Source organism: Microcaecilia unicolor, chromosome 2 (genome assembly GCF_901765095.1).
Source record: "Microcaecilia unicolor chromosome 2, aMicUni1.1, whole genome shotgun sequence".
NCBI lineage: Eukaryota > Metazoa > Chordata > Amphibia > Gymnophiona > Siphonopidae > Microcaecilia > Microcaecilia unicolor.
This window is the reverse complement of record NC_044032.1, coordinates 292,871,190-292,896,585: the sequence shown is the minus strand read 5'-3', so window position 1 is coordinate 292,896,585 and position 25,396 is coordinate 292,871,190. Positions and strand designations below refer to the sequence as shown.

The 25,396-nt window shown below is 48.3% G+C and overlaps 1 protein-coding gene across 2 annotated transcripts in view; it reads left to right on the top strand.

Moving 5' to 3' along the window:
* The window catches only part of FGD1 (FYVE, RhoGEF and PH domain containing 1), an 86,972-nt gene extending 62,520 nt beyond the window's left edge, over positions 1 to 24,452 (top strand). For both annotated transcript variants that reach the window (XM_030194277.1, XM_030194278.1), the window contains exons 6-18: positions 7,444 to 7,592; positions 8,770 to 8,926; positions 9,012 to 9,150; positions 9,467 to 9,525; positions 12,970 to 13,116; positions 13,533 to 13,625; positions 17,444 to 17,526; positions 17,674 to 17,704; positions 17,791 to 17,892; positions 22,147 to 22,272; positions 22,726 to 22,875; positions 22,994 to 23,137; positions 23,897 to 24,452. In XM_030194277.1, coding sequence (XP_030050137.1) covers positions 7,444 to 7,592; positions 8,770 to 8,926; positions 9,012 to 9,150; positions 9,467 to 9,525; positions 12,970 to 13,116; positions 13,533 to 13,625; positions 17,444 to 17,526; positions 17,674 to 17,704; positions 17,791 to 17,892; positions 22,147 to 22,272; positions 22,726 to 22,875; positions 22,994 to 23,137; positions 23,897 to 24,151 — 1,635 coding nt within the window. In that variant the 3' untranslated portion in view covers positions 24,152 to 24,452. The remainder of the gene's footprint in view (positions 1 to 7,443; positions 7,593 to 8,769; positions 8,927 to 9,011; positions 9,151 to 9,466; positions 9,526 to 12,969; positions 13,117 to 13,532; positions 13,626 to 17,443; positions 17,527 to 17,673; positions 17,705 to 17,790; positions 17,893 to 22,146; positions 22,273 to 22,725; positions 22,876 to 22,993; positions 23,138 to 23,896) is intronic.
* Positions 24,453 to 25,396: the final 944 nt, after the last annotated feature.

Below are 25,396 nucleotides of genomic sequence, written 5' to 3'. Positions count from 1 at the left end.
TGTCCTCGAAGGTCCCGAGTGGATTTAAAAAGTGTGGTCGCTGCGGCCGGCCGATCTCGCAGACCGACACCCACGCTTGGTGCCTCCAGTGCCTCGGGCCGGAGCACAATCTCAAGTCGTGTTCTTTGTGTCTCGGTCTCCGGAAACGGACTCAGGTTGCGAGGCAAGTTCTGCGGGACCGTCTTTTTGGAACTTGCGCCGGCCCCTCGACGTCGACCTCGAAGGCATCGGTATCGACGCCCGGCCCTTCGGTACCGGTATCGATGCCCGAGACTTCGGCACCGATGGCAGCGACCCCAGGAGAACAGGTCCCGTCGGCCCGCCGGTCCTCCGGTGAGGGTAGAGGTGAGAGGCCGCGTGGGCAGTCGGCCCCGGTCACTCCCTCAGCCCATGGCCCACGGGACCGAACCCTGTCTGACCCGGGACCGAGGGGGATCGACCTCCTCCTCCTCCATGCCCTCCGGCGCCGGTGACGTGCATCGGAAGAAAGACAAGAAGCGTCGTCACCGGTCGCCTTCGGTGCATCCCGATGTCGGAGAGGAGACGACGCCGAAGCGTCATCGTCGTGAGGAGAGGTCCCCGTCGGTTGTGGAGGTACCGACGCGTCGGGGTTCCGGCACCTCGGTGCCGTCTCCTGGCCCCCAGCAGCTTCCGGCACCGACACCCTTACCGGCCCCACCGCCTTTCCCGGCAGCGGGCCTGGACGAGTGCCTCAGAGCCATCCTTCCGGGGATCCTGGAAGGGCTGATGCGCCAGGCTGTGCCGGCGCCGGGGGTGCTTGCGCCCTCGGCGCCGATGACTGTGGCGCCGGCGAGCTCTAGCCCGGCGCCGGGGCTGTCGACACCGCCGCCGCTTGCGGTGCCGGTCTCGACCGCCACGCAGGTGGAGTCCCCGTCGACGTCGATGGAGGGAGCTCCGTCCCCGCCGGCGCGGGAGTCCACCGCTCGACGCCACCGAGACCTCGGTGCCTCGACGTCGAGCCGGGCCCGGTACAGGACTCAGCTACATGAGCTAATGTCCGATACCGAGGATGAGGACTCGTGGGGGGAAGAGGAGGACCCTAGATATTTCTCCTCAGAGGAGTCTACGGGCCTTCCCTCGGACCCCACGCCTTCACCGGAGAGGAAGCTCTCACCACCTGAGAGTCTCTCCTTTGCCTCCTTTGTGCGGGATATGTCTATCAGCATTCCCTTCCCCGTGGTCTCTGTGGAAGAGCCGAGGGCCGAGATGCTCGAGGTCCTCGACTATCCATCACCACCTAGAGAGTCCTCCACGGTACCGCTGCACAATGTCCTCAAGGAGACACTGCTTCGGAACTGGGTGCGACCATTAACTAACCCCACCATTCCCAAGAAAGCAGAGTCCCAGTACAGGATCCACTCTGACCCAGAGTTAATGCGGCCCCAATTGCCCCATGACTCGGCGGTCGTGGATTCTGCTCTCAAGAGGGCACGGAGTTCGAGGGATACCGCCTCGGCGCCCCCGGGGCGGGAGTCTCGCACTCTGGACTCGTTTGGGAGGAAGGCCTACCAATCCTCCATGCTCGTGACCCGCATCCAGTCATACCTGCTCTATATGAGCATCCACATGCGGACCTATGTGCAACAGCTGGCGGACCTGGTCGAGAAGCTCCCGCCGGAGCAGTCCAGGCCTTATCAGGAGGTGGTCAGGCAGCTGAAGGCGTGCAGAAAGTTCCTGTCCAGGGGTATTTTTGACACCTGTGACGTGGCATCTCGTGCTGCGGCCCAAGGTATAGTGATGCGCAGGCTCTCATGGCTGCGTGCCTCTGACCTGGACAACCGCACCCAGCAGAGACTGGCTGACGTCCCTTGCCGGGGGGATAACATTTTTGGTGAGAAGGTCGAGCAGATGGTGGACCAACTGCATCAGCGGGAAACCGCTCTCGACAAGCTCTCCCACCGGGCGCCTTCAGCATCCACCTCTACAGGTGGACGTTTTTCCCGGGCCCGGCAGGCTGCACCCTATTCTTTTGCGAAGCGTAGGTACAACCAGCCGGCCCGAAGGCCTCGTCAGGCACAGGGACAGCCCCAGCGCGCTCGTTCTCGTCAACAGCGTGCGCCTAAGCAGCCCCCTGCGCCTCCACAGCAAAAGCCGGGGACGGGCTTTTGACTGGATCCACGGGAACATAGCCGCCCTACAAGTGTCCGTACCGGACGATCTGCCGGTCGGAGGGAGGTTAAAATTTTTTCACCAAAGGTGGCCTCTCATAACCTCCGACCGGTGGGTTCTCCAAATAGTGCGGTGCGGATACGCCCTGAATTTGGCCTCCCTGCCTCCAAATTGTCCTCCGGGAGCTCAGTCTTTCAGCTCCCATCACAAGCAGGTACTTGCAGAGGAACTCTCCGCCCTTCTCAGCGCCAATGCGGTCGAGCCCGTACCACCCGGGCAGGAAGGGCAGGGATTCTATTCCAGGTACTTCCTTGTGGAAAAGAAAACAGGGGGGATGCGTCCCATCCTAGACCTGAGAGGCCTGAACAAATTCCTGGTCAAAGAAAAGTTCAGGATGCTTTCCTTGGGCACCCTTCTGCCAATGATTCAGAAAAACGACTGGCTATGTTCCCTGGATTTAAAGGACGCATATACTCACATACCAATACTGCCAGCTCACAGACAGTATCTCAGATTCCGCCTGGGCGCACGGCACTTTCAGTATTGTGTGCTGCCCTTTGGGCTAGCCTCTGCCCCACGAGTGTTTACCAAGTGCCTCGTGGTGGTAGCGGCCTACCTACGCAAGCTGGGAGTGCACGTGTTCCCATATCTCGACGATTGGCTGGTCAAGAACACTTCGGAGGCAGGAGCCCTCCGGTCCATGCAGTGCACTATTCAACTTCTGGAGCTGCTGGGGTTTGTGATAAATTACCCAAAGTCCCATCTCCAGCCAACTCAGTCTCTGGAATTCATAGGAGCGCTGCTGAATTCCCAGACGGCTCAGGCCTACCTTCCCGAAGCGAGGGCCACCAACCTCTTGGCCCTGGCTTCGCAGACCAGAGCGTCCCAGCAGATCACAGCTCGGCAGATGTTGAGACTTCTGGGTCATATGGCCTCCACAGTTCATGTGACTCCCATGGCTCGTCTTCACATGAGATCTGCTCAATGGACCCTAGCTTCCCAGTGGTTCCAAGCCACCTGGAATCTAGAAGATGTCATCCGCCTCTCCACCAGTTGCCGCACTTCACTGCTCTGGTGGACCATCCGGACCAATTTGACCCTGGGACGTCCATTCCAAATTCCGCAGCCCGGGAAAGTGCTGACGACGGATGCATCTCGCCTGGGGTGGGGAGCTCATGTCGATGGGCTTCACACCCAGGGTCTGTGGTCCCTCCAGGAAAAGGATCTACGGATCAACCTCCTGGAGCTCCGAGCGATCTGGAACGCACTGAAGGCTTTCAGAGATCGGCTGTCCTACCAAATTATCCAAATTCGGACAGACAATCAGGTTGCAATGTATTACGTCAACAAGCAGGGGGGCACTGGATCTCGCCCCCTGTGCCAGGAGGCCGTCGGGATGTGGCGTTGGGCGTGTCGGTTCGGCATGCTCCTCCAAGCCACGTACCTGGCAGGCGTAAACAACAGTCTGGCCGACAGGCTGAGCAGAGTCATGCAACCGCACGAGTGGTCGCTCCATGCCAGAGTGGTACGCAAGATCTTCCGAGCGTGGGGCACCCCCTCGGTGGACCTTTTCGCCTCTCAGACCAACCACAAGCTGCCTCTGTTCTGTTCCAGACTTCAGGCACACGGCAGGCTAGCGTCGGATGCCTTTCTCCTCCATTGGGGGACCGACCTCCTGTATGCTTATCCTCCCATACCTTTGGTGGGGAAGACCTTACTGAAGCTCAAGCAAGACCGCGGCACCATGATTCTGATAGCGCCCTTTTGGCCCCGTCAGATCTGGTTCCCTCTTCTTCTGGAGTTGTCCTCAGAAGAACCGTGGAGATTGGAGTGTTTTCCGACTCTCATTTCGCAGAACGACGGAGCGTTACTGCACCCCAACCTTCAGTCTCTGGCTCTCACGGCCTGGATGTTGAGGGCGTAGACTTCACTGCGTTGGGTCTGTCTGAGGGTGTCTCCCGGGTCTTACTTGCCTCTAGGAAGGATTCCACTAAAAAGAGTTACTTTTTCAAGTGGAGGAGGTTTGTCGTGTGGTGTGAGAGCAAAGCCCTAGAACCTCGTTCTTGCCCTGCACAGAACCTGCTTGAATACCTTCTGCACTTATCAGAGTCTGGCCTCAAGACCAACTCAGTAAGGAATCACCTTAGTGCGATTAGTGCTTACCATTATCGTGTGGAAGGTAAAGCCATCTCTGGAGAGCCTTTAGTCGTTCGATTCATGAGAGGCTTGCTTTTGTCAAAGTCCCCTACCAAGCCTCCTACTGTGTCATGGGATCTCAACGTCGTCCTCACCCAGCTGATGAAACCTCCTTTTGAGCCACTGAATACCTGCCATCTGAAGTACTTGACCTGGAAGGTCATTTTCTTGGTGGCAGTTACTTCAGCTCGTAGGGTCAGTGAGCTTCAAGCCCTAGTAGCTCATGCTCCATATACCAAATTTCATCACAACAGAGTAGTGCTCCGCACCCACCCAAAGTTCCTGCCGAAGGTGGTGTCGGAGTTCCATCTTAACCAGTCAATTGTCTTGCCAACATTCTTCCCCAGGCCGCATACCCGCCCTGCTGAACGTCAGTTGCACACATTGGACTGCAAGAGAGCATTGGCCTTCTACTTGGAGCGGACACAGCCCACCAGACAGTCCGCCCAATTGTTTATTTCTTTCGACCCTAACAGGCTAGGGGTCGCTGTCGGGAAACGCACCATTTCTAATTGGCTAGCAGATTGCATTTCCTTCACTTACGCCCAGGCTGGGCTGACTCTTGAGGGTCATGTCACGGCTCATAGTGTTAGAGCCATGGCAGCGTCAGTGGCCCACTTGAAGTCAGCCACTATTGAAGAGATTTGCAAGGCTGCGACGTGGTCATCTGTCCACACATTCACATCACATTACTGCCTCCAGCAGGATACCCGACGCGACAGTCGGTTCGGGCAGTCGGTGCTGCAGAATCTGTTTGGGGTGTAAATCCAACTCCACCCTCCAGGACCCGAATTTATTCTGGTCAGGCTGCACTCTCAGTTAGTTGTTCTTCGTAGGTCAATTTCTGTTGTTTCCTCGCCGTTGCGAGGTTCCATTGACCTGGGTTCTTGTTTTGAGTGAGCCTGAGAGCTAGGGATACCCCAGTCGTGAGAACAAGCAGCCTGCTTGTCCTCGGAGAAAGGGTATGATACATACCTGTAGCAGTTGTTCTCTGAGGACAGCAGGCTGATTGTTCTCACCTACCCTCCCTCCTCCCCTTTGGAGTTGTGTGTTTCATCTTTTGCTAGTCATTCAACTGGCGGGAGCGGTCGCGCACGGGCGGGAAGACGGCCGCGCATGCGCGGTGGGCGTGCCCTGCGTGCCGACCGTCCTGCGAAGCTTCTTTCCGGTTGGTGGGGGCTGCCGCGGACGTCACCCAGTCGTGAGAACAATCAGCCTGCTGTCCTCGGAGAACAACTGCTACAGGTATGTATCATACCCTTTATTTCTGTAGCGCTACTAGATGTATGTAATGCTGTACACTAAACACATATCAGACAGTCCCTGCTCGATGGAGCTTACAGTGTAATCAAAATGGACAAACAAGGGATTGGGGAATTACTTATGATGGGAAAGAGTAAAACAGATGGGTACTGAACAAGAAAATAGGAATTAGGAGTTCAAAGCAGCCTCAAAAAGATGGGCTTTTATCCTAGGTTTGAATACGGCCAGAGACGGAGTTCGATGTACTGACTCAGGAAGTCTATTCCAGGCATATGGTGCAGCATGATAAAAGGAACAGAGTCTAGAGTTGGCAGTGGAAGAGAAGAGTACAGATAAGAGAGATTTCCCAATAAGTGGTGTTCCCGGGGAGAAGTATAGGGAGAGATAAGTGGAAAGGTACTGAGGAGCTGCAGAGTGAATACACTTGTAATTACAATTACAATATACCGCTAAAACCACCAGGTTCTTAGCAGTTCACAATAAGTTTTTTTTTTTTTTTTAAAAGGCCATATCTGGGGAAGAATAATACAAACCCAAATAACTGACATTGAACTAATTCTAAACAAATCTCTTAAAAAGATGGGTTTTCACATTTTTCTTAAATTGAGAGTAAGACGACTGTACACTAAAACAAATATAAAAATCACTCCAAAGCCTAAATGCTTGAACTGCTAAAAGTCTGTCAAATATTGTTAATCTCTTTACACCCTTACTAGATGGAAAAGCAAAAAATAAATCATGGCACGTTCTTCTGTCTCTAGTTTTAGAGAGAGATTTTACCAAATAGCTTGGACATTTCACCATGAACCATATCCTCTCCTCAACAGGCAACCAATGCAATTCAGTGAGGTATAAAGAGATTTTCTCCTGCTTCTGTAAAGAAAAAAAATCAGTCTTATTGCAGTGTTCTGAATTGTTTGCATATGCCGGACAAATTATTTAGGTTCGCCCAAGTAGATATGGTTGCAGTAATCCAATTTGGACAAAAGGTGCGCCTGTACAACTAATCTAAACTGTTCAAATTCAAAGAACCTTCTTGTGCATCTTAAATTTCGCATAAGGAAGAAAGTACTGTTTGTCAGAGCAGGAATTTGAGGAGTTTGAACTGTATGCGGAAACAGAGAGCCCATGAAGTGACTTCAGGAGAGGGCTAATGGGAGGATAACGACTTTGGTGGAACATAAGTCATATGACAGAATTTGAAAAGATTGAAAGGGAGAGAGATGGTTTAGTGGGAGACCTGTAAGAAGCATGTTGCATCAATCTAAGCATGAGGTGATAAGAGTGTGCATAAGGGTTTTGGTAGTGTGTCCAGAAAGGAAGGAACACATTTTGGTGATGTGTAAGAGAAAGAAATGACAGGTTTTAGCAGTCTGTTGGATATGTTCAGAGAATGAGAGGAGTTGAAGCATGTAAGTTCTGTAGCATGTAACTGGGGGTAAAGTATGGGTGGAACATAGGTAGTGGTCTTATGGGTGCAAATTCTAGAATACCATAAGTTCTATGCACTACGTGGTGCACTTAGGCATGCCAGCTTACAACTGCCATAGATCCTGGCATAAGTGGTCATGCCTAAAAGTAGGTGCATTTGCGGTTGACTTATGCTAGTAATCTATAGCAGAGTCTTGGTGCCAAAATGCCATTATGGAGACGCCAAGTTATAGAATCCTCCTGTGCATGTAAGTGTGAAGGTTGTATGTATGTATGTGTGTGTGTGTGTATATATATATATATATATATATATATATATATATATATATATATATATATATATATATATGTGTGTGTGAGAGAGAGAGATCTGTGTTTATGTACATGCGGCTTTCTTTTCAGCCTTGTCCTCACTCTCTGCAGGTGTTCTGTGCTCGACTGATGGAGGAAGCCCGTAATAAAAGCTCCTTCCCTGTGGAGGTGGTAATGGGGATCTTTTCCAACATCTGCTCTATCTACTGCTTCCACAAACAGTTTCTGCTGCCTGAGCTGGAGAGGCGCATGCAGGAATGGTGAGAGGGAAGTGGAGGCAGGGAGCACATAAACAGAGTGGGCAGGGGGGCATAGGATCGGTGAGGGGAGTTGAATGACAGGGAGCACAGGAATACAGGACAGTTCAGTTGGGTGTGGGGTAATTTTTATAGAGCTGCTGATTTTATAGGGTTCTGGCAGGAGAAGAAACCTGAGGTGAAGACAGGAACTGGAGAAAGCCAGCTCTTCTCTGCAGTTATTAGCAAGAGGCAGAAACCTCTCTTTCTCCAGGACCGTGCAGGGCAGTCAAAATATTTGGAAAGGTTTTGCTCTGGAGGAAAGGGACTGGGTTCCTAGTACATACCAATAAAAATAGGCCTGGCTTTTGCTTGCCAATCTACGAAAAGCTTTTGAGATTGAAAGTGCCTTGCAGGGCGTAGAGTCTCCTAGCATCGTATTATATGGATTGAATGAGGAGAGACAGAATATTTGTTAGCACAGGTGTATTCCAGAGCTGAAGCCTATGTATGTGTGGCATTTGCAGGCACAGGGTCAAGAGTGAAACGGCAGCAGCATACCAGTACAGATCAGTGTGCTTCCAGTTGAACCATACTTGGCTGCCATTTTGTGACTGAAGCTAACATTCACAAGTTAGGTTAAGTACATACCACTCTCCCTCCAGCGGTCAGCTGCTGAGTTAGGAAACAGCCCACCAGTTTCCTTTACCACCTATCCATTCATCCTGCAGCCTGTACTGTGGTAGAAACAGCAGTGACTACAGTTCACTCTAGCTGTAAAATGGCGAGCAAAAGAAACTCACAGCCACATATATCCTGCTCTGACAGAGTCCTAGAGACTCGGTCTGTTCTGCCTGTCCAACCCTAAGGTTTAGCCACTTCTGCTGACTCAGATATTGGGAGCCCAGGTATTGCAGGATACACTATATACCAAAACTGCATCATGCTTGAAGCTTTCATACCAAAGCAGGAGAACAGCAGCCGGTGTTGCTCATTTTCAGCATGGGAATTTCTGATATGGGTTAGTGGATGTTCTCAGGGGCAAGAGCTCAGGAGCAGGGTTCAGTGGATGGATGCTCCTCTAAGGAAGGAGAGCAGGAACACGGGTGAAATCGGGAATAAGCTTTTAAAGTGTGACTGTGTGGAGGACAATCCCCCCCCCCCCTCACTGTGTTGATGTTTTATTCTTCCACCTTTGTAGGGACAGTAACCCCCGCATCGGGGACATCCTGCAGAAGCTGGCTCCCTTTCTGAAGATGTATGGAGAGTATGTGAAGAACTTTGACAGGGCTATGGAGCTGGTTAACACCTGGCTAGAAAGATCATCTCAGTTCAAAGTCATTGTGTATGATGTGCAGGTGAGAAGGGGGAGGAAACTGCTGCTGGCAGGAGATATACAGTCTGGACCATTCCCTCAGAGTGTGTGTGTGGCTGTGTTTTCAGAAGGAGGAGGCCTGTGGGAGCCTGACCCTGCAGCACCACATGCTGGAACCAGTACAGAGGATCCCACGCTATGAGCTTCTGCTGAAGGACTATCTGCTGAACCTGCCTCAAGACTCTCCTGACCGCGGAGATGCTGAAAGTAAGAACTTTTCCACTAGGAGGGATGGGGAGGAAGGAGCACTTATGGTGGCAGGAATGATTCAATGCAGTTAAAGTTTTGTCCTAGAGAGGGGGCTACTCCCACCCTCACTCCAGGCACTGTCTGTCAGTTGCCTGACATGGCACTAGGTATCTCTGTTACAAAGCTGCAGGCCAAGAGAGGTCCCGTGCAGTGGAAATGTTAATGTTAAAATCCAGTCTGCAGTGGGAGGCCTCTGGTGGTGATTCCTAGCTTGTGGTGAGCTGGAAGCTTGATGATCCCAGGAACTAACTTTTCCTTCTTTTCTGCTGTACAGAGTCCTTGCAGCTGATTGCAACAGCAGCGGAGCACTCCAATGCAGCCATACGCAAGATGGTAAGAAGGCAGCCCCTTTGTGCGGGGGCTTCTGGTGTGGCTGTGGTGGGGATTTAGGAGGGCAGCCACTGTGGGGGAATGAGGTTTTCTGGTGATGCTTCAGTGGAGCTGCTTTGCTCTTCCCAGCACTGCCCCTACACAAATCACTTTGGTATGTGCATGGATCCTGTGGGTGGAAAGTGTTGGATGAAATGCAGGCCGTGCTCTGTCGCTAATGGGTTGTGCAGCAATGTAAGCAAACACCAAAAAGGAGAAAAGTTCCCTACAAAAAAGTAGAGAAGAAAAGGAAGGTAGAGGAGGACCAACAAAAAATAGAAAAAGGAAACCTTGGAATCACAGCTTATTATACTTTTTTTTTTAAAAAGCCGCTAGGTCTACGTAAAAAAAAAAATAAATCCCCCGAAACAGTAGGAGTTCAGGAGGAGGCCTCGATATATAGTAACATAGTAGATGACGGCAGACAGACCTGTATGGACCATCCAGTCTGCACAGCAAGGTAAACTCATTACACAAGGTATCGTGTGATACTTCATATGTATACCTGATCTTGATTTGTCCTTGCCATTTTCAGGGCCATTTTAGAACAAGGACGTCTGCCCAGCACTGTCCTTGTTCTAAAACATCTGAAGTTGTCATCGAATCCCCTGAAAAGCTCCACTCCAGCCCATTCAAATCTATTCAGCCACGATCAGGGTACAAACTGTAGAGGTTTCCCTAGCACTGGCCTTGTTCTCCAACTTCTGAAGCTGAATCTGTTCAGCCACATTCAGGGCACAGACCGTAGAAGTCTGCCCGGTACTGGCCTTATTCTTCAGCTTCTGAAGCTGAACCTGTCCAGCCACGATCAGGGCACAGACCGTAGAAGTCTGCTCGGTGCTGGCTTTGGTTTCCAATTGCTTCCTAGTCTCTGCTAAGGTTCTTTGGATCAATTCCTTCTAAACAGGATTCCTTTGTTTTTATCCCACATAATTTTGAATTCCATTACCATTTACATCTCCACCACCTCCCACGGGAGGGCATTCTAGGTAACTACCACCAGTGAAAAAATACTTCCTGACATTATTCTTGAGTCAGCCCCCTTTCAACCTCAATTCATGTCCTCTAGTTCTACCACTTTCCTGTTAAAAGGTTTGTTTGCGGATTAATGCCTTTCAAATATTTGAACATCTGTATCTGTATAAATGTTCAGGTCATCAAGTCTATCCTCATGTGTCTTGATACACAAACCCCATACCATTTTTGTTGCTTTTCTTTGAACCGCTTCAAGTCTTTTTACATTCTTAGCAAGATACGGCCTCCAAAACTGAACACAGTACTCCAAGTGGGGCCTCACCAATGACTTGTACAGGGGCATCAACACCTTTCTTCTGCTGGTTATATCCTTTTCTATGCAGCCTGGCATTCTTCTGGTTGTGGCCACTGCCTTGTTGCATTGTTTTGTCACCTTGAGATCCTCAGACACCATCACCCTGAGGTCCCTCTCCTAAGCAGAGCTTACCAATCTCTCCCCTCCTATCTGGTACATCTCTTTTGGATTTCTGCACCCCAAGTGTATCACTCTGCACTTCTTTGCATTAAATTTTAACTGCTAGACCCTTGACCATTCTTCCAGTGCTTTGAGATCGCTTCTCATGGTTTCTACGCCCTCAAGGGTATCCACTCTATTGGCAATCTTCATATCATCCGTAAAAAGGCAGACTTTTCCCTCTAACCATTCAGCAATGTCTCTCACAAATATATTAAACAGAATCTGCCCCAGCACTGACCTCTGAGGCACTTCACTGCTTACCTTTCTTTCTCCAAGCGGATTCCATTTACCACTATCCTCTGCCTCCTGTCGACCAACCAGTTTCTAGTCCAGTTTACCACTTTGGGTCCTAAGTTAGTACTCTCAGCTTATTCACAAGTCTTCTGTGAGGGACCAAATCAAAGGCTTTGCTGAAATCTAAGTAGATTACATCTGGCATGTAGCGTTTATCCAGTTAAAAAAAAGTCAATCGGATTTGTCTGGCAGGATTTTGTTTGGTAAACACATAGAGGGGCATAATTGAACGGCGCCAGCCAAATAGATGGCCGGCCATCTTCGGGGCCGGCTGCGCAAAGGGGCGGAGCCAACCGTGTTTTCGAAAAAGATGGCCAGCCATCTTTTCTTTCGATATTACGGTTGGGGCCGGCTCAATCTCAACATTTAGGTCAAATGTTGAGATTGTCCAGGTTTAGAGATGGCCGACTTCGGTTTTCGGCCATAATGGAAACCGGGACCGGCCATCTCAAACCCGGCAAAATGCAAGGTATTTGGTCGTGGGAGGAGCCAGCATTTGTAGTGCACTGGTCCCCCTGACATGCCAGGACACCAACCAGGCACCCTAGAAGGCACTGCAGTGGACTTCAAAAATTGGTCCCAGATGCATAGCTCCCTTACCATGGGTGCTGAGCCCCCCAAATTCCCCCCCCTAAAACCCACTCTCCACAACTCTACACCACTACCATAGCCCTAAGGGGTGAAGGGGGGCACCTACATGTGGGTACAGCGGGTTTTGGGGGGGGGGGGGGAGTTGGAGGGCTCCCATTTACCACCACAAGTGTAACAGGTAGGGGGGGATGGGCTTGGGTCCACCTGCCTGAAGTGAACTGCACCCACAAAAAACTGCTCCAGGTACCTGCATACTGCTGTCAGGTTGCCGGGTATGACATTTGAGGCTGGCATAGAGGGTGGCAAAAAAAATGTAAAAAAAAATTTTTTTTTTTGGGTGGGAGGGGGTTGGTGACCAATGGGGGGAGTAAGGGGAGGTCATCCCCGATTCCCTCCGGTGGTCATCTGATCAGTTGGGGCACTTTTTTGAGGCTTGGTCGTAAAAATAAATGGACCAAGTGAAGCCGGCGGAATGCTCGTAGGAGCCGGCTTTCTTTTTTCCATTATCAGGCGAAGCCGGCCATCTCGTGACCACGCCCCCGTCCCACCTTCGCTACCCTACCAACACGCCCCCTTGAAGTTTGGCCGGCTCCGTGATGGAAACCAGTGGTCGCCGGCCAAAATCGGCTTTCGATTATACAGATTTGGCTGGGTTCAGGAGATCGCCGGCCATCTCCCGATTTGTGTCGGAAGATGGCCGGCGATCTCTTTTGAAAATAAGCTGGATAGTGCCATGTTTCAACACAACAAGTGTCTGTTGAGGGTAAAATAATCCTGAAAATGAAATTATCATTATATGTTCTTTCTCTGCTAAACACGCTGAAGAAGTTTATGTAGACCTGGCGGCTTATTTTTTTTTCCATTTTTTTTTTATATTATAATAAACTTCAACTCCAAGGTTTCCTTTTTCTACTTTTTGTTGGTCTTCCCCACCTCCCTTTTCTTCTTTATGCAACAATGTAAGAGTAAGACAAAGAGAGAGTGTAGAACCTGCCCCCTCCCATCTTTTCCTCTTTCTTTTCTATTTGCAGGAGAGGATGCACAAGCTGCTTAAGGTCTACGAGCTCCTGGGAGGGGAGGAAGACATTGTGAGCCCCACTAATGAACTCATCAAGGAAGGCCACATTCTCAAGTTGTCTGCCAAGAGTGGGATGACCCAAGACAGATACCTGATCCTGGTGAGTGCAGGCAATTCCACAAGGGAAGGGGGGGGAACCCCCATACGCACTACCTCAGTACATCGAGTGAGGGACATGTGACAGTGGGGTGGGGTGTTGGGTTCCAGGTGGGAATTTTGTATGTGCATCTGCCTAAGAGGACAAATGAGTACTGGGCAATCTGGATGTGCTACGTTTGCCTTAATCTGTCATCTTTTAGCAACATAGCACCCAGGGCAGGGTAGGAGAATTTACCCAGTGTGGTAGGTAATCTGGCATTGTTGGCAGCGGAGGAGGGAGAGAGTAGGGTGATCTTAGTAATATGGGACTGTGTTCCTTGGGGAACTCCACATTCTTCATACCCCCTACGCATGTAAACACCATATGGACAAAATGTAGTGGAGGTTGAGTTTCAGTGTGGCAATCTCTGCTTGCAGTTTAATGACCGTCTCCTGTACTGCGTGCCGAAGCTGCGCCTGATTGGTCAGAAATTCGGCGTGCGTGCTCGCATTGATGTGGATGGCATGGAGGTGAGTCCCTTTCCCAGAGGCTTAGCCAGGTTTTGATCTCAGGGGGAGCAGACTTTTATAAAATAGGCGCCAGTTGGTGTCAGCTAGACAGCATTGTCTGTGTTGTTGCTCAGGGGCTGTGGCGGGCAATGATTAATATAGGCTGTCTCTGTTGCGTCCTGCCTACAAGGAAACAGTAAGTTACATCAGTAGGCAGGACGCAGAAGAGGTCCCTGGACTGGCCAGAGCAGGCAACCTGTCTTCTTAACTTCAAATAAAAATATTCAAATCATGACCATCACCTCAGGAATAGCACACCCAGTCCTTCCACTGCTAGACACCTTGTTTAAATCAGATGGGCTTTTGTTTGTGTGGTGGCTCTACAGGATATGAAGAACACTAGTCTTGAGCATTTTTATCTTGGGTGACCTTTGGTGGCCCTTGCCCCAGAGCCTACTTTCAAATAGGGCTAGACACTTTGTGAAATAACACAAACCCCTGCAAAAAGACACCCACAACCTATACTGAAAACTTACCACACCAAAACAGCCCTAACCCAAATCAATGTCATGCATATTTATTGTGGATATCCTGAAGACCTGACTGGCAAGGGGGTACTCCAGGACTGCCCTAGAACACAAAACTTACCACACCATAACAGCCCTAAACCACCTATCAGAAGACAGTGTGTGTATGTATATATATATATATGGCTCTGGAGTACCAATATACCTACTATTGGGAAACTGGAACAAGTTGCACTGTTACACATTCCTACACAGATACTACATGCTGGCAGAATCCTTCACCTCAGTCACACATGCAGAACATGGATAGACCCTCATCTATCTATATAACATAAGAGTAGCCATACTGGGTAGAACAATGTTCCATCTAGCCCATTATCCTGTTTCCAATGTGGCCAACCCAGGTCACAAGCACCTGGCAGAAACCCAAATTGTGACAACATTCCATGCTACCAATCTAATGCAGAATAGGGAGCCACAAAAAAAATCCCAAAAAAAACAACAACAAAAATTGAAATAGAGACAATGAAGCCAGACTCTAAACAGTGCAATACTGGTAAAAAAAAAAGAGACAGAAATGCATTTTCTCCTGTACTTTGGAAAATAAAAATACAAAAAATGTACATTTTACAAAGCAGGTACATCTCAGTGCTTACAAAGTATTAAATAAAAATAATTTTTTCTACCTTTGTTGTATGGGAATAGTCTTTTTTTTTTCCACGTTCCATGAGTCAGCCTTACAAATTCTTTTCCAGGTTGACCTTTCCATTTCTGCTCTCGCCTCTTGTCTTCTTCTTTTCATTCTCTACATCTGTTTGGCACTGATCTTTAGTTTTATGTCCCCACTATCAAATAGCTGTGTATAGTGCTGCCAAGTGATCCAGTTCCAGAAGGGAGATTTTTCAACCAGTCCTAGTGTGAACTCACATCCCAAATTCATGTGGGATTTGCAGTCCCTGATTCTACCCATCAAAATCTGTGCTGCAGTACATCCAAAATGACTTGAGAAAATGCACTCGGACCCCTCTACTGTTGTTTGAACAATTTATTTTCTCATTTGCTTTGGTCCCACTGTCTCTTTTCTGTTTTTCTCTGTTTCTTCTGCCTTTACAGGGTGTCTTGCCCATCTGACATTTCTTCTGTCTTCAAGTGCACCATCCTTTATTCCTCTGCACCACTATTTGTCCTGTCCAGCATCTCCCTTCTGTGTCCCTTGTCCCTATCCTACCCCCAAGTTCAGCATCTGTCCTGTGTCCCCATCTCCCCCCCCCCTTTTCAGCACAAGCCTACCTGGTCTCATCTCCCACTTTCTAGCATCTGCTGTCCTGGTGTCCCCTCCTCTCCCTTTTTCTAACATTGTCCTGTATCCCCATCTTCCCCCTTTTTCCAGCATTACCCCTGTTACCATCTTCCCCCTTTTCCAGCATTACCTCTTTGTCCCCATCTCACCCATGTTTCACCATTGTCCCCAAATCCCCCTTCCAGTGGTGCCCCTCTCTGTCCTTGTCTCCTCCTCCCCTTTCCAGTAGTGCCCTCTTTGTGTCCCTATCACCTTCCCCTCCCATGTGATAATCTTTCAATAACTGTCTATACTTATGGCTATGATTTCTGAACATGTGGTATCAATAAAGCACAAACTTTTAAATGCCCAGTTGGGTATATATGCTAATCTCAACTTTGTTAAATGTTTCAGACACATCCATCTATTTATTCCCATAACTAAATTCTATTATTCTGTCTCACTGTATTTTCAAATATAAGCCACACTGAATCTGACTTTGCTTGGGATAATGTGTGATATAAATATAAAAAAATAAATTCTTTATCCTCCACCTTTCAAGACACTACCTAACCTGCTGGATAGTGATGGCACAAGGAAAGCAAAGTTTGATCCTGTGAAGACTAACTCAAAATATTCCTTAGCTGGGCCCTAGTATTACCATATTGTACTGCAACAATAATTTTTTTTGTATATATCATCTTTATTAAACAAATCAATCGGTGCATATTGCTTGCCATTTCACATATACCAACAAGAAACGCTTCCACTCCGGTCAATTAAACCTCCCCCCCCCCCACCCGGCAGCTTTCTGCCTTCTGCCTGCCAGCGTCGGGGCCTCTCCTCAGGCGCGTTCCCACCTCTGCGGAAAACAGGAAGTTGCAATACAGTAGGCGGGACGCGCCTGAGGAGAAGCCCCATGCTGGCAGGCAGAAGGCTGATTGAATCGCCGGTGCTGCACGCAGGAGGGAGAGAAGGCTTCAGTTAAGTACAAACAAAGTGACCACGCGCGTGGACGGGAGACAGACGGGCAGAAGAGACTGGAAAACATTGACTCGGGAGGAAGGGAGCAGACACATGGGGTGCATAGGCGCCATTTTTTGAAAACAGCTGTTTGGGGGAGCGACCGCTCCCCCTGCGCCCCACCTAGCTACGCTTCTGCCCTTTCCCTGCACTGCCATGGACTACAGAAGACTCAGGAAGAGAACCCAGGGCTTTTCCTGGGCAAATGACTGTGGCTAGAACATCAGAGGTTATTAAGGAAACAGAAAATGTCATATTACACAAATACCTGGTGTGTCTGAGTCTAGTCATCTCAGCCTCATAAAGGATGTGGTATTCTTGAAAAAAGGTATGAAGAGGTGACAGAAAGAAGATCCAGGGGACAGTTTGTGTATAAGGGGAAACTCAAAATGTTAAGATTACTCCAGTTCTGAATAGACGAGGGAAGATGTGATAGGAAGGGTATAGAGAAAATGGTTATTTACTGTATCTGTGATAGAGGAACTAGGGAACAGTCCATGAAACTAACAGAGAGGAGGTTTTCACAAACATGAGGAAGTACCTTGTAGCACTAACTACCATCAGACACTGGAGGCAGAGTATTATAATAAGGTTCAGAAAGAGAATAGATCAATTTTATGGAGAAAGTCAATAACCGGTTCTTTAATACAGGGTTCAGGAATATCTCCCCAGATTCAATGTACCCCTTAATTATGACTGCTGGAAAAAGGGGGAGGGTGTAACAGAGGATGGACAGCTCTACACCTGCCCTGTCCCTTCTGCATTGGCTCTGGGCTTCTGTCATTTGCTCCCTCAGACAGAACTCTGGGCTTGCTGGACCTTTAGCTTAATTCAGTGCAACCAAACTTAGGTTCTTATTAATCTGGGCAGCTTCCAGCTTTACCCCTGCTTGCCTCCCATCCTCTGGTGCATCTTGGGAGTTGTAGTCCCCAAAGCTAGGCAGAAGGGTGAGGAATGACTGTTGACTGGGAGCTGCACAACATTAACTGCTATCCTTATTTGGTCCACAGCTGAAGGACAGCAACAGCAGTCTGAACCTGCCTAGGACCTTCCTGGTACGTGGGAAGCAGCGCTCACTAGAGCTGCAGGCCAGGTAAGTATTGCCTCTCTCACTTCACCCCATGGATTCAAGCAGGGATGTACCCAGCGTAGTCCTCTGCAGTGACTTTGTGGAGCTTAGCTGGTCCTGCACCTATGTTGCAGAGGTGATGTACATTTTTTTTTCTTATTCTCTCTGCAGGACTGAAGAGGAGAAGAAGGACTGGATTCAGGTATAGTGCTGCTGACACAGGGAGCCACTGCCCCCACTTTTGTCTTTCTGACCTCTTACATAAATGGTTTCTCCTTCCCTCCCCAGGCAATCCAAGCCACCATCGCCCGGCACGAGCAGACCCTGGAGACCTGCCGACTAATAAACTCATCACACAGGGAGGAAGACCAAACCCCACCAAGCTCTCCGGTATGTGTCTGAGGCTTTTTTGCTGTAATTTCCATTGCAAGCATCTCTGTGTGCATCTGACAGGGTGCCTATGAAGAGGGTAGGGAGAAAGGATGTGTGTATATATAAGAAGGGGCTAGTTTGGGTTGGGCATGCTGTGCAGCCACACAGTGCCGTACTTGAGGGAGTCGTAGCACACTGCTATCGTCAGCTTCTTTCAGAATTATCTCAACCCCAAAGCCCCAGCACGATCCCTACCCCAGGCTGCCGAGAATTAGCTGATGAGGGCTGGCAGACATCTTCAGAAGATGGTGCACCAAAAAGAGAGAAAATCAGCATGAGTCTTCCAGCACACACTACGGACCACCCCCAGCCCCACCCGGCACCTTTCTCCTGCGTGTGTCCTCTTAGCAAGGAAAACTGTGAGAGGGGGGCACTTCGGGCTGAATTTTTATTCCTTGATGAGACTGCAACTGTGGCCTTGACTACCTTGTGCTAGCTACTACTGGGCCTGGCATCAGCCCCATGAGGGGTGAGCCAGGAGGGGAGAGCTGGAAATAGTGGGATAAAGGGAAAGGACCCGGGGAAAAGTAGTGGATGGCACTCTCATTCTCCCTGTCTCATCAGCTCGTAACCGTGGGATCATCTTCAACTCCTCTCTCTCCTTCTCTGCTCACATGCTCACATTCAGCAGATTGTCAAAATCTGACGTTTCTTTCTCTATAACATCAGTAAAATCCGTCCCTTCATCTCTGAACACTCTACTAGAACCCTCATCCACACTCTCATCACCTCTCGCCTAGACTATTGCAACTTGCTTCTCACCGGCCTCCCACTTAGCCATCTCTCTCCTCTTCAATCAATCCAAAACTCTGCTGCACGACTCATTTTCCGCCAAAGTCGCTATGCTCGTATTAGCCCTCTCCTCCTGCCCGACTCATTTTCCGCCAAAGTCGCTATGCTCATATTAGCCCTCTCCTCAAGTCTCTTCACTGGCTCCCTATCCGTTTCCGCATTCAATTCAAACTTCTCTTACTAACCTATAAGTGTATTCACTCTGCTGCTCCCCAGTACCTCTCCACTTTTGTCTTTCCCTACACCCCTCCTCGAACACTCCGTTCTGTTGACAAATCTCTCTTGTCGGCCCCCTTCTCCTTGACTGCTAATTCCAGATTCCGTTCCTTCCATCTCGCTGCACCACACGCCTGGAATAGACTTCCTGAGCATGTACGTCTAGCCCCATCTTTAGCCGTTTTTAAGTCCAAGCTAAAAGCCCACCTCTTTAAGGCTGCTTTTAAGTCCTAACCACTGCTTACTTGCCTGTACCTTTATCCCCTCCTCTTTAATTCCCCATGCCTCTTAGTTGTTCTGTCTGTTACCTGTCTTATTAGATTGTAAGCTCTTTTGGGCAGGGACTGTCTTTATGTGTATGGTGTACAGCGCTGCATATGCCTGGTAGCGCTATATAAGTGTTAGTAGTAGTAGTAGACAGGGGCGTAGCCAGCCTTCCGTGGGGGAGGGGTCCAGAGCCCGGGGGGAGGGGGCACATTTTAGCCCTCCCCCCGGCGCCGCCCCCCCCACCGCCGACATTGCCGCCCCCCCTCCCGCCGCGAACCCGCCGCCGCTGCAGCCTACCTTTACTTTTGCTGGTGGGGGATCCCACTCCCCGCCAGCCGACGTCTTCTTCTCAGTCGCTTCCTGCTCTTCAATTTGTTTGCTGACAACGTGCAGGACGTCAGCAAACAAATTGAAGAGCAGGAAGGACTGAGAAGACGTCGGCTGGCGGAGAGTGGGATCCCCCGCCAGCAAAAGTAAAGGTAGGCGGGGGCGGGTTCGTCGGGAGGGGGGTCCTGGGGTGAATCTGCAGGGGCCCCGGCCCCCTCAGGCCCCACGTAGCTACGCCACTGGTAGTAGATGGGGTAGGCAGGAACAGAGCTAAAAGTAACTGTATAGGGGGTGGGGAGGGTAAAACCAAGTGAACCATGGGAAGGGTACGGGGAAGGTGAGGATCAGGGACACTACTATACACTGGTCTACAGATGTTGCTGTGTTTGCATTGGCCCACCAGCAACTGCATATTTAAGGGGATCGTATGAGATGTTTTTGCCCTTACATACAACACTCACTCTCCAGGCATAAATAGTACTTGACAAAACTGGATATAAATATTCACACAAATAAAGACTCTTCCTATCCAGTCCAATATTAATTCATTTATAGTGTTCAATACCCCATATTCTTCAGATCTTCAATATGGTATTATATATTTCCCATGAACCTCAGTGATGTGCAATCACCAGCAATTTCTCAATCTGGCGATAATAGCAAGCATCGACCTCTTCATTGGTTCATTAAAATGTTTTTAACTTATTCATTCTATTTATTCAAACCCATAGTTTAAATTGAACTTATCTTCTTTCTTTAATTTTATCAGACCCAGGGGGTTAGGCTGCCCGACATGCACGTTTCGCTCCGAAATGAGCTGTCTCAAGGACATCCCCCCATGATCTTACTAGCGTCCGCTCAGCAAAAGTTATTCAATAGCCAATGGCTAGTAAGATCATGGGGGGATGTCCTTGAGACAGCTCATTTCGGAGCGAAACGTGCATGTCGGGCAGCCTAACCCCCTGGGTCTGATAAAATTAAAGAAAGAAGATAAGTTCAATTTAAACTATGGGTTTGAATGAATAAGTTAAAAACATTTTAATGAACCAATGAAGAGGTTGATGCTTGCTATTATCGCCAGATTGAGAAATTGCTGGTGATTGCACATCACTGAGGTTCATGGGAAATATATAATACCATATTGAAGATCTGAAGAATATGGGGTATTGAACACTATATATGAATTAATATTGGACTGGATAGGAAGAGTCTTTATTTGCCCTTACATATGCATGGGTTCATGGGCTGACTCCCAGTGTTGACAGCCAACACAGTATGTAAAGCTGGTGCTAAGTATTAAAACACTTTAGGCAAACTTTCAGCTTTGCATCTCTCTTGGTTCTCTTTCAGGCCCCTCACCTCCTTGCCTGAGAGTTTTTGATAATTAATTGAAATTATTTTTTTTTATTCAGCCATTAGCAACAATGTCAACATACAAAATGGCAAAGAACATATTTCCCGTTAACATTCACTGTTCTCTGTACAGCTGTTTTTTTCAGTACATAACAAACCTCTGTCACCCATCCCTATCCCACCCCCTTCCCATCATTCCCAAACAGAAGATGCTTAACCAAGTCCAAGGAACTCATTGATGACATATCTAAATCATTTAATATCACAGAACAAGCTCTTTAGAATAGGGTTCCCAAACTTTCAAAAATCTCTTCTTCACTAATTGTCCCCCTGAGGACTGCTGTCATCCTCTCCATCCTTAAAAGCTCAAACATCCGCCTGTGTCACTGTGCGATCGTGTGTGGGTCTTACTTGATCCATTGTAACAGTACACAGCACTTTGCCATTAAACAGACCTGTCACAGAAGGAGCACTGAAAAGGCCACTCCCTCTGTTATATCCTCCATATGATCAAGGAGAGATCTCTGAGGAAATGCTGCCAGGGTTCTTCAGCACATTATGCTGAGATGTGGCCATAGAGTCACCCAAAAATGTTGTATTGGAGGACAGTCCCATATGCAATGACTATATAGGGTGTCTGGTGCAGAACATTTTAAACACATACCTATAGTAGGATAATCCATTTTCTTAGCTCTATGAGGATGAATATACATTCGTAATGAAAACTTGTAATGTAACTCCCTGTATTTTGCACTTTCTATCCATTGATTGCTTAATTTTAAATTCAACAGGAGCTGATTCAGGGAATAATTTCCAAAATCCTGAGTCCACCTGGCAAGATTTTGATAATTAAACTCGTACCAAAACACATATAAGGAGGGCAAATTTCTGAAAAGCTATTTACCCTGGTAAATGAGCTATTTGGAAATGACTCACACCCACCTTCCTGCAGGTGAAGATACATACAGATGATTTTTGAGTTTGTGTGGTTGTCATGCCCTATTTTTCTCTGACTGCATCTGCCCTATCCACTTACCGAAAGCTTCCATCCCAGGTGGTCCACCTAGAATGCCTAATGGTTAAAAGTCAGCCCTGCCTGAATCTGATTAAAATTTTCTGGGACTGTGTGTGTTCTGCTTTTGTCCCAGCACCTGCACCCAGCACCGTATAATGTTCCCTGCAGCATCACCCTTGTAATATACAAAATATTACTCTTTGCTGCTGTTTTTGTACTTAAGTTTGTCTTCCCTTTTCCAGAACACAGATCTGGGTAAGCGAGCTCCAACTCCCATCCGGGAGAAAGAAGTGACTATGTGCATGAGATGCCAGGAGCCATTCCACTCCATCACAAAGCGCAGGCACCACTGCAAGGCCTGTGGCCACGTAAGCAATAACCCCTGTCCCCCAACCGTCATGGTGATGGTATTCTCCTATTCCTTATCATTAATCCCTTCTGCTGACATTATCTGGCTCTTCTCATCTTCCTCCCCTCGCACTGCCAGTGCTGTTCCCACTCTCAGTGCTGATTGTACTTACCCTTACCTTGAGGGGCACAGTAACTGTGCCTAGGTCATAGCCTTTCCTTCTATCTCTTTGCATGCTGATGGTGCTCAGCTTACCCCCAGTCCCCTTTCCTCATTCTGAAAGTGCTCGGCTGATTCATCTAATGTTCTTCCCATTAATAGCACCTTCCCTGTCACCTCATTTTTATACTCTACACTCCCACCAGTTTGGATTGCTGCCTCATGGTTGATTCTACATTGCTGTGGTAGTAATGCTGCAGAGTGGTTATGGTTTCAGTTGCAGTACTGATGCAACAGGATTTCTCTCCTGCAGGTGGTGTGTGGGAAGTGTTCTGAATTCCGGGCGCGGCTTTTTTATGACAATAACAGAACAAACCGGGTCTGCATCGAGTGTTTCACTGCCCTGCACGGGTCCCCTGGCTACCAGCAACAAACCCCACAACGCAGGAGGTCAATCTTAGAGGTATAGCTAAACCCACCTCTACCATTGGTTGGTGCTGGGGAGCATCATCCTGGTCTTTCTCCTTCTCATCACGCTACACACACATGTGATGCTTGGTTTCTGTTCTTTTGTTCTACAGAAGCAGGCATCTGTGGTGGCAGAAAATAGCATTATTTGCAGTTTCCTGCATTACATGGAGAAGGGTGGCAAGAGCTGGCAGAAGGCCTGGTTTGTGATCCCTGAGAATGAGCCTCTGGTGCTGTACATTTACGGAGCCCCCCAGGTAATATTACAAGATCGCACTCCATATTTTTGCCATGCTATATTGTGGGAGATGTAGTCCTTATTAGAATCCAACTGAATTTCAGCTTTGGCTCCGAAATTGGCCCAGTGCATTTTTGTTTGAAACCAAAACTCCCTCCTATTGACAAAGTACAACCATTTTCTACTCTCTGCCCCCCCAGCCACAAGCCACCATCCATAGGCCCTTCCTGGGACTACCTTAGAAACCCTGGTGGTCTAATGGCCTCATGTTGGCTCTGCATGCAAAATGGGTACTGCAGGAGGCCCCGGCAGCCATTTTGAATGTGGAGCTGGCATGGGTAGGCAGGAGCAACTGGGGATTGCTTCTGCCCCAACAAGGCCACTAGACCACCAGGGCCCAGTTTTGGTCGCTCTCTATTCCTTATTTCCTTTAAGTGCAGGTCTAGACAGTACATAGCAGTGGAGGGTAGGGAGGGTTATGGGTGGGGAGGAAAAAGTTAAATTGTTGATGATATGATTGTTCTTATGTTCATGTTTGGACGATTTGGCCTTGTAACATGCAATTTGTGGAGCCTGTTGCTTATTCACTTTCAATTTCATCAATAAAAAATGTTGAAACTAAGTGCAGGTCTAGAAGTCTTGCATATGCTGGGTACTTAGACCTAGGCCAGAGACATAAGAGCCCTAGGCCTGGGCCAGTCACCAGGCAAGAGAGAGAGAGAGACAAAACTGTAGGCTTCAGTTTGAAATTCTTAATGGTTCTCTTTGTACTGGATAGGATGTGAAAGCACAGCGCAGTATCCCCCTCATTGGTTTCGAGCTGGGAGCCCCAGACACTGGGGATCGTGTGGAGAGGCGACACACCTTCAAGATAAGTCAGAGCCATCTGAGTTTGTACTTCAGCGCAGAGACAGAGGAGCTACAGAGGCGCTGGGCCGCCGTCCTGGGCCAGGCAGGCAGGGGCCTAGAGTGTCTCCCTCCCCACTGCATCCTGGAGACTGAAGAGGAGTGCCAAGGCTCTGAGACAACCTGACGGAGGGATAAGATAGACCCCTCCCTTCCTCCCCAGATGACATCTTTAAATAAAGCCGCTTGCGGCTTCAGCAACCTTTCAACGCGTTACTTGAACTTATAACAGGCACTTTTATTTTGTAATAATCTTGCTATTATTATTATTATTATTTTATTTTTATTATTTTTTAATATTTAGCAAAAGCAATTTTTTACATTCTTAAGGTTTATGTACAATGTCTGTTGCTGTCAAATTTTCTCTGTAAGTAAAGATGAAAAAAAAAGCCATCCTTTCAGAGGGCCAAATGGATGGCGATTCAGTACCTTGCGTCATTAGTGTTTTAATGGTTGTCATGGCATGGCTCTGGTAAGTGTGTGTGTGTAGATGGGGGGAAAGGGGGTGCTCTGACCATCTCCTCATGTGCTGCTCAAATTTATACATAAGGGGGTTGATTTATTTAAAGAACAGCTGGGTGCATAAAATAACTGGGAAATACTACACTGATCCATAGGCAGTGGAATTGGGTGGCCTGCTCGATCATGGCCCAATCCAGGTTTTGCCCAACACAGCATTAGCAACTAGAAAGTTTGGGGATGGGGCTAGAGCTTGGTGTGTTTGGACCTTCCAATACCTTTATCTTTACACAGATGCACAACTACACAATCTGGCTCATTGTGTCATTTGACTTAATTGGCTCAATTTACCTGTACAACTTGAGTAGATCTAGGCCTGCCCCTTGTGCAATTTTTCTAGCAAAAAAGGTGCTGGTACTCAAATGCCATCCTTCAGGGGTGGGGTGATCACTAAGGGACCTCTCCACACTAGGCCCCTTGCAACTCACCACAGCATCTTACACTCTGGGCTTTTTCATTAATAGTTGGGGCTCATGGCGTCAATTTTAGCAGGCAATAGAAAAACTACTGGTACTCAGTACCCCCTAAAAAAAAGGCCTAGTCCTGCCATTTGTAAAGTTTGGTTTACCTGACTGAATTTAGCCCAGTAACAGTGATCACCTGGTTAGCATGATAAATTAGCAAGCAAGCCTCTTCTATCCATCTCAGTTTATGTGGTTTTAGCAGCACAAACTTAAGTAGTTGAGGGGCATATTTTTAAAGTGATAAATTTACCTGGCTAAAACCTAATTTTAGCTACATGAATCTTTTAAATATGGACCTCTATGTAGTAAAAAAAAAAAATCAAAATAGCACTGACCATAAGACAAAAGTATTTCTGGTTAGATTACCAAAACCACATATTTTTCAGTAG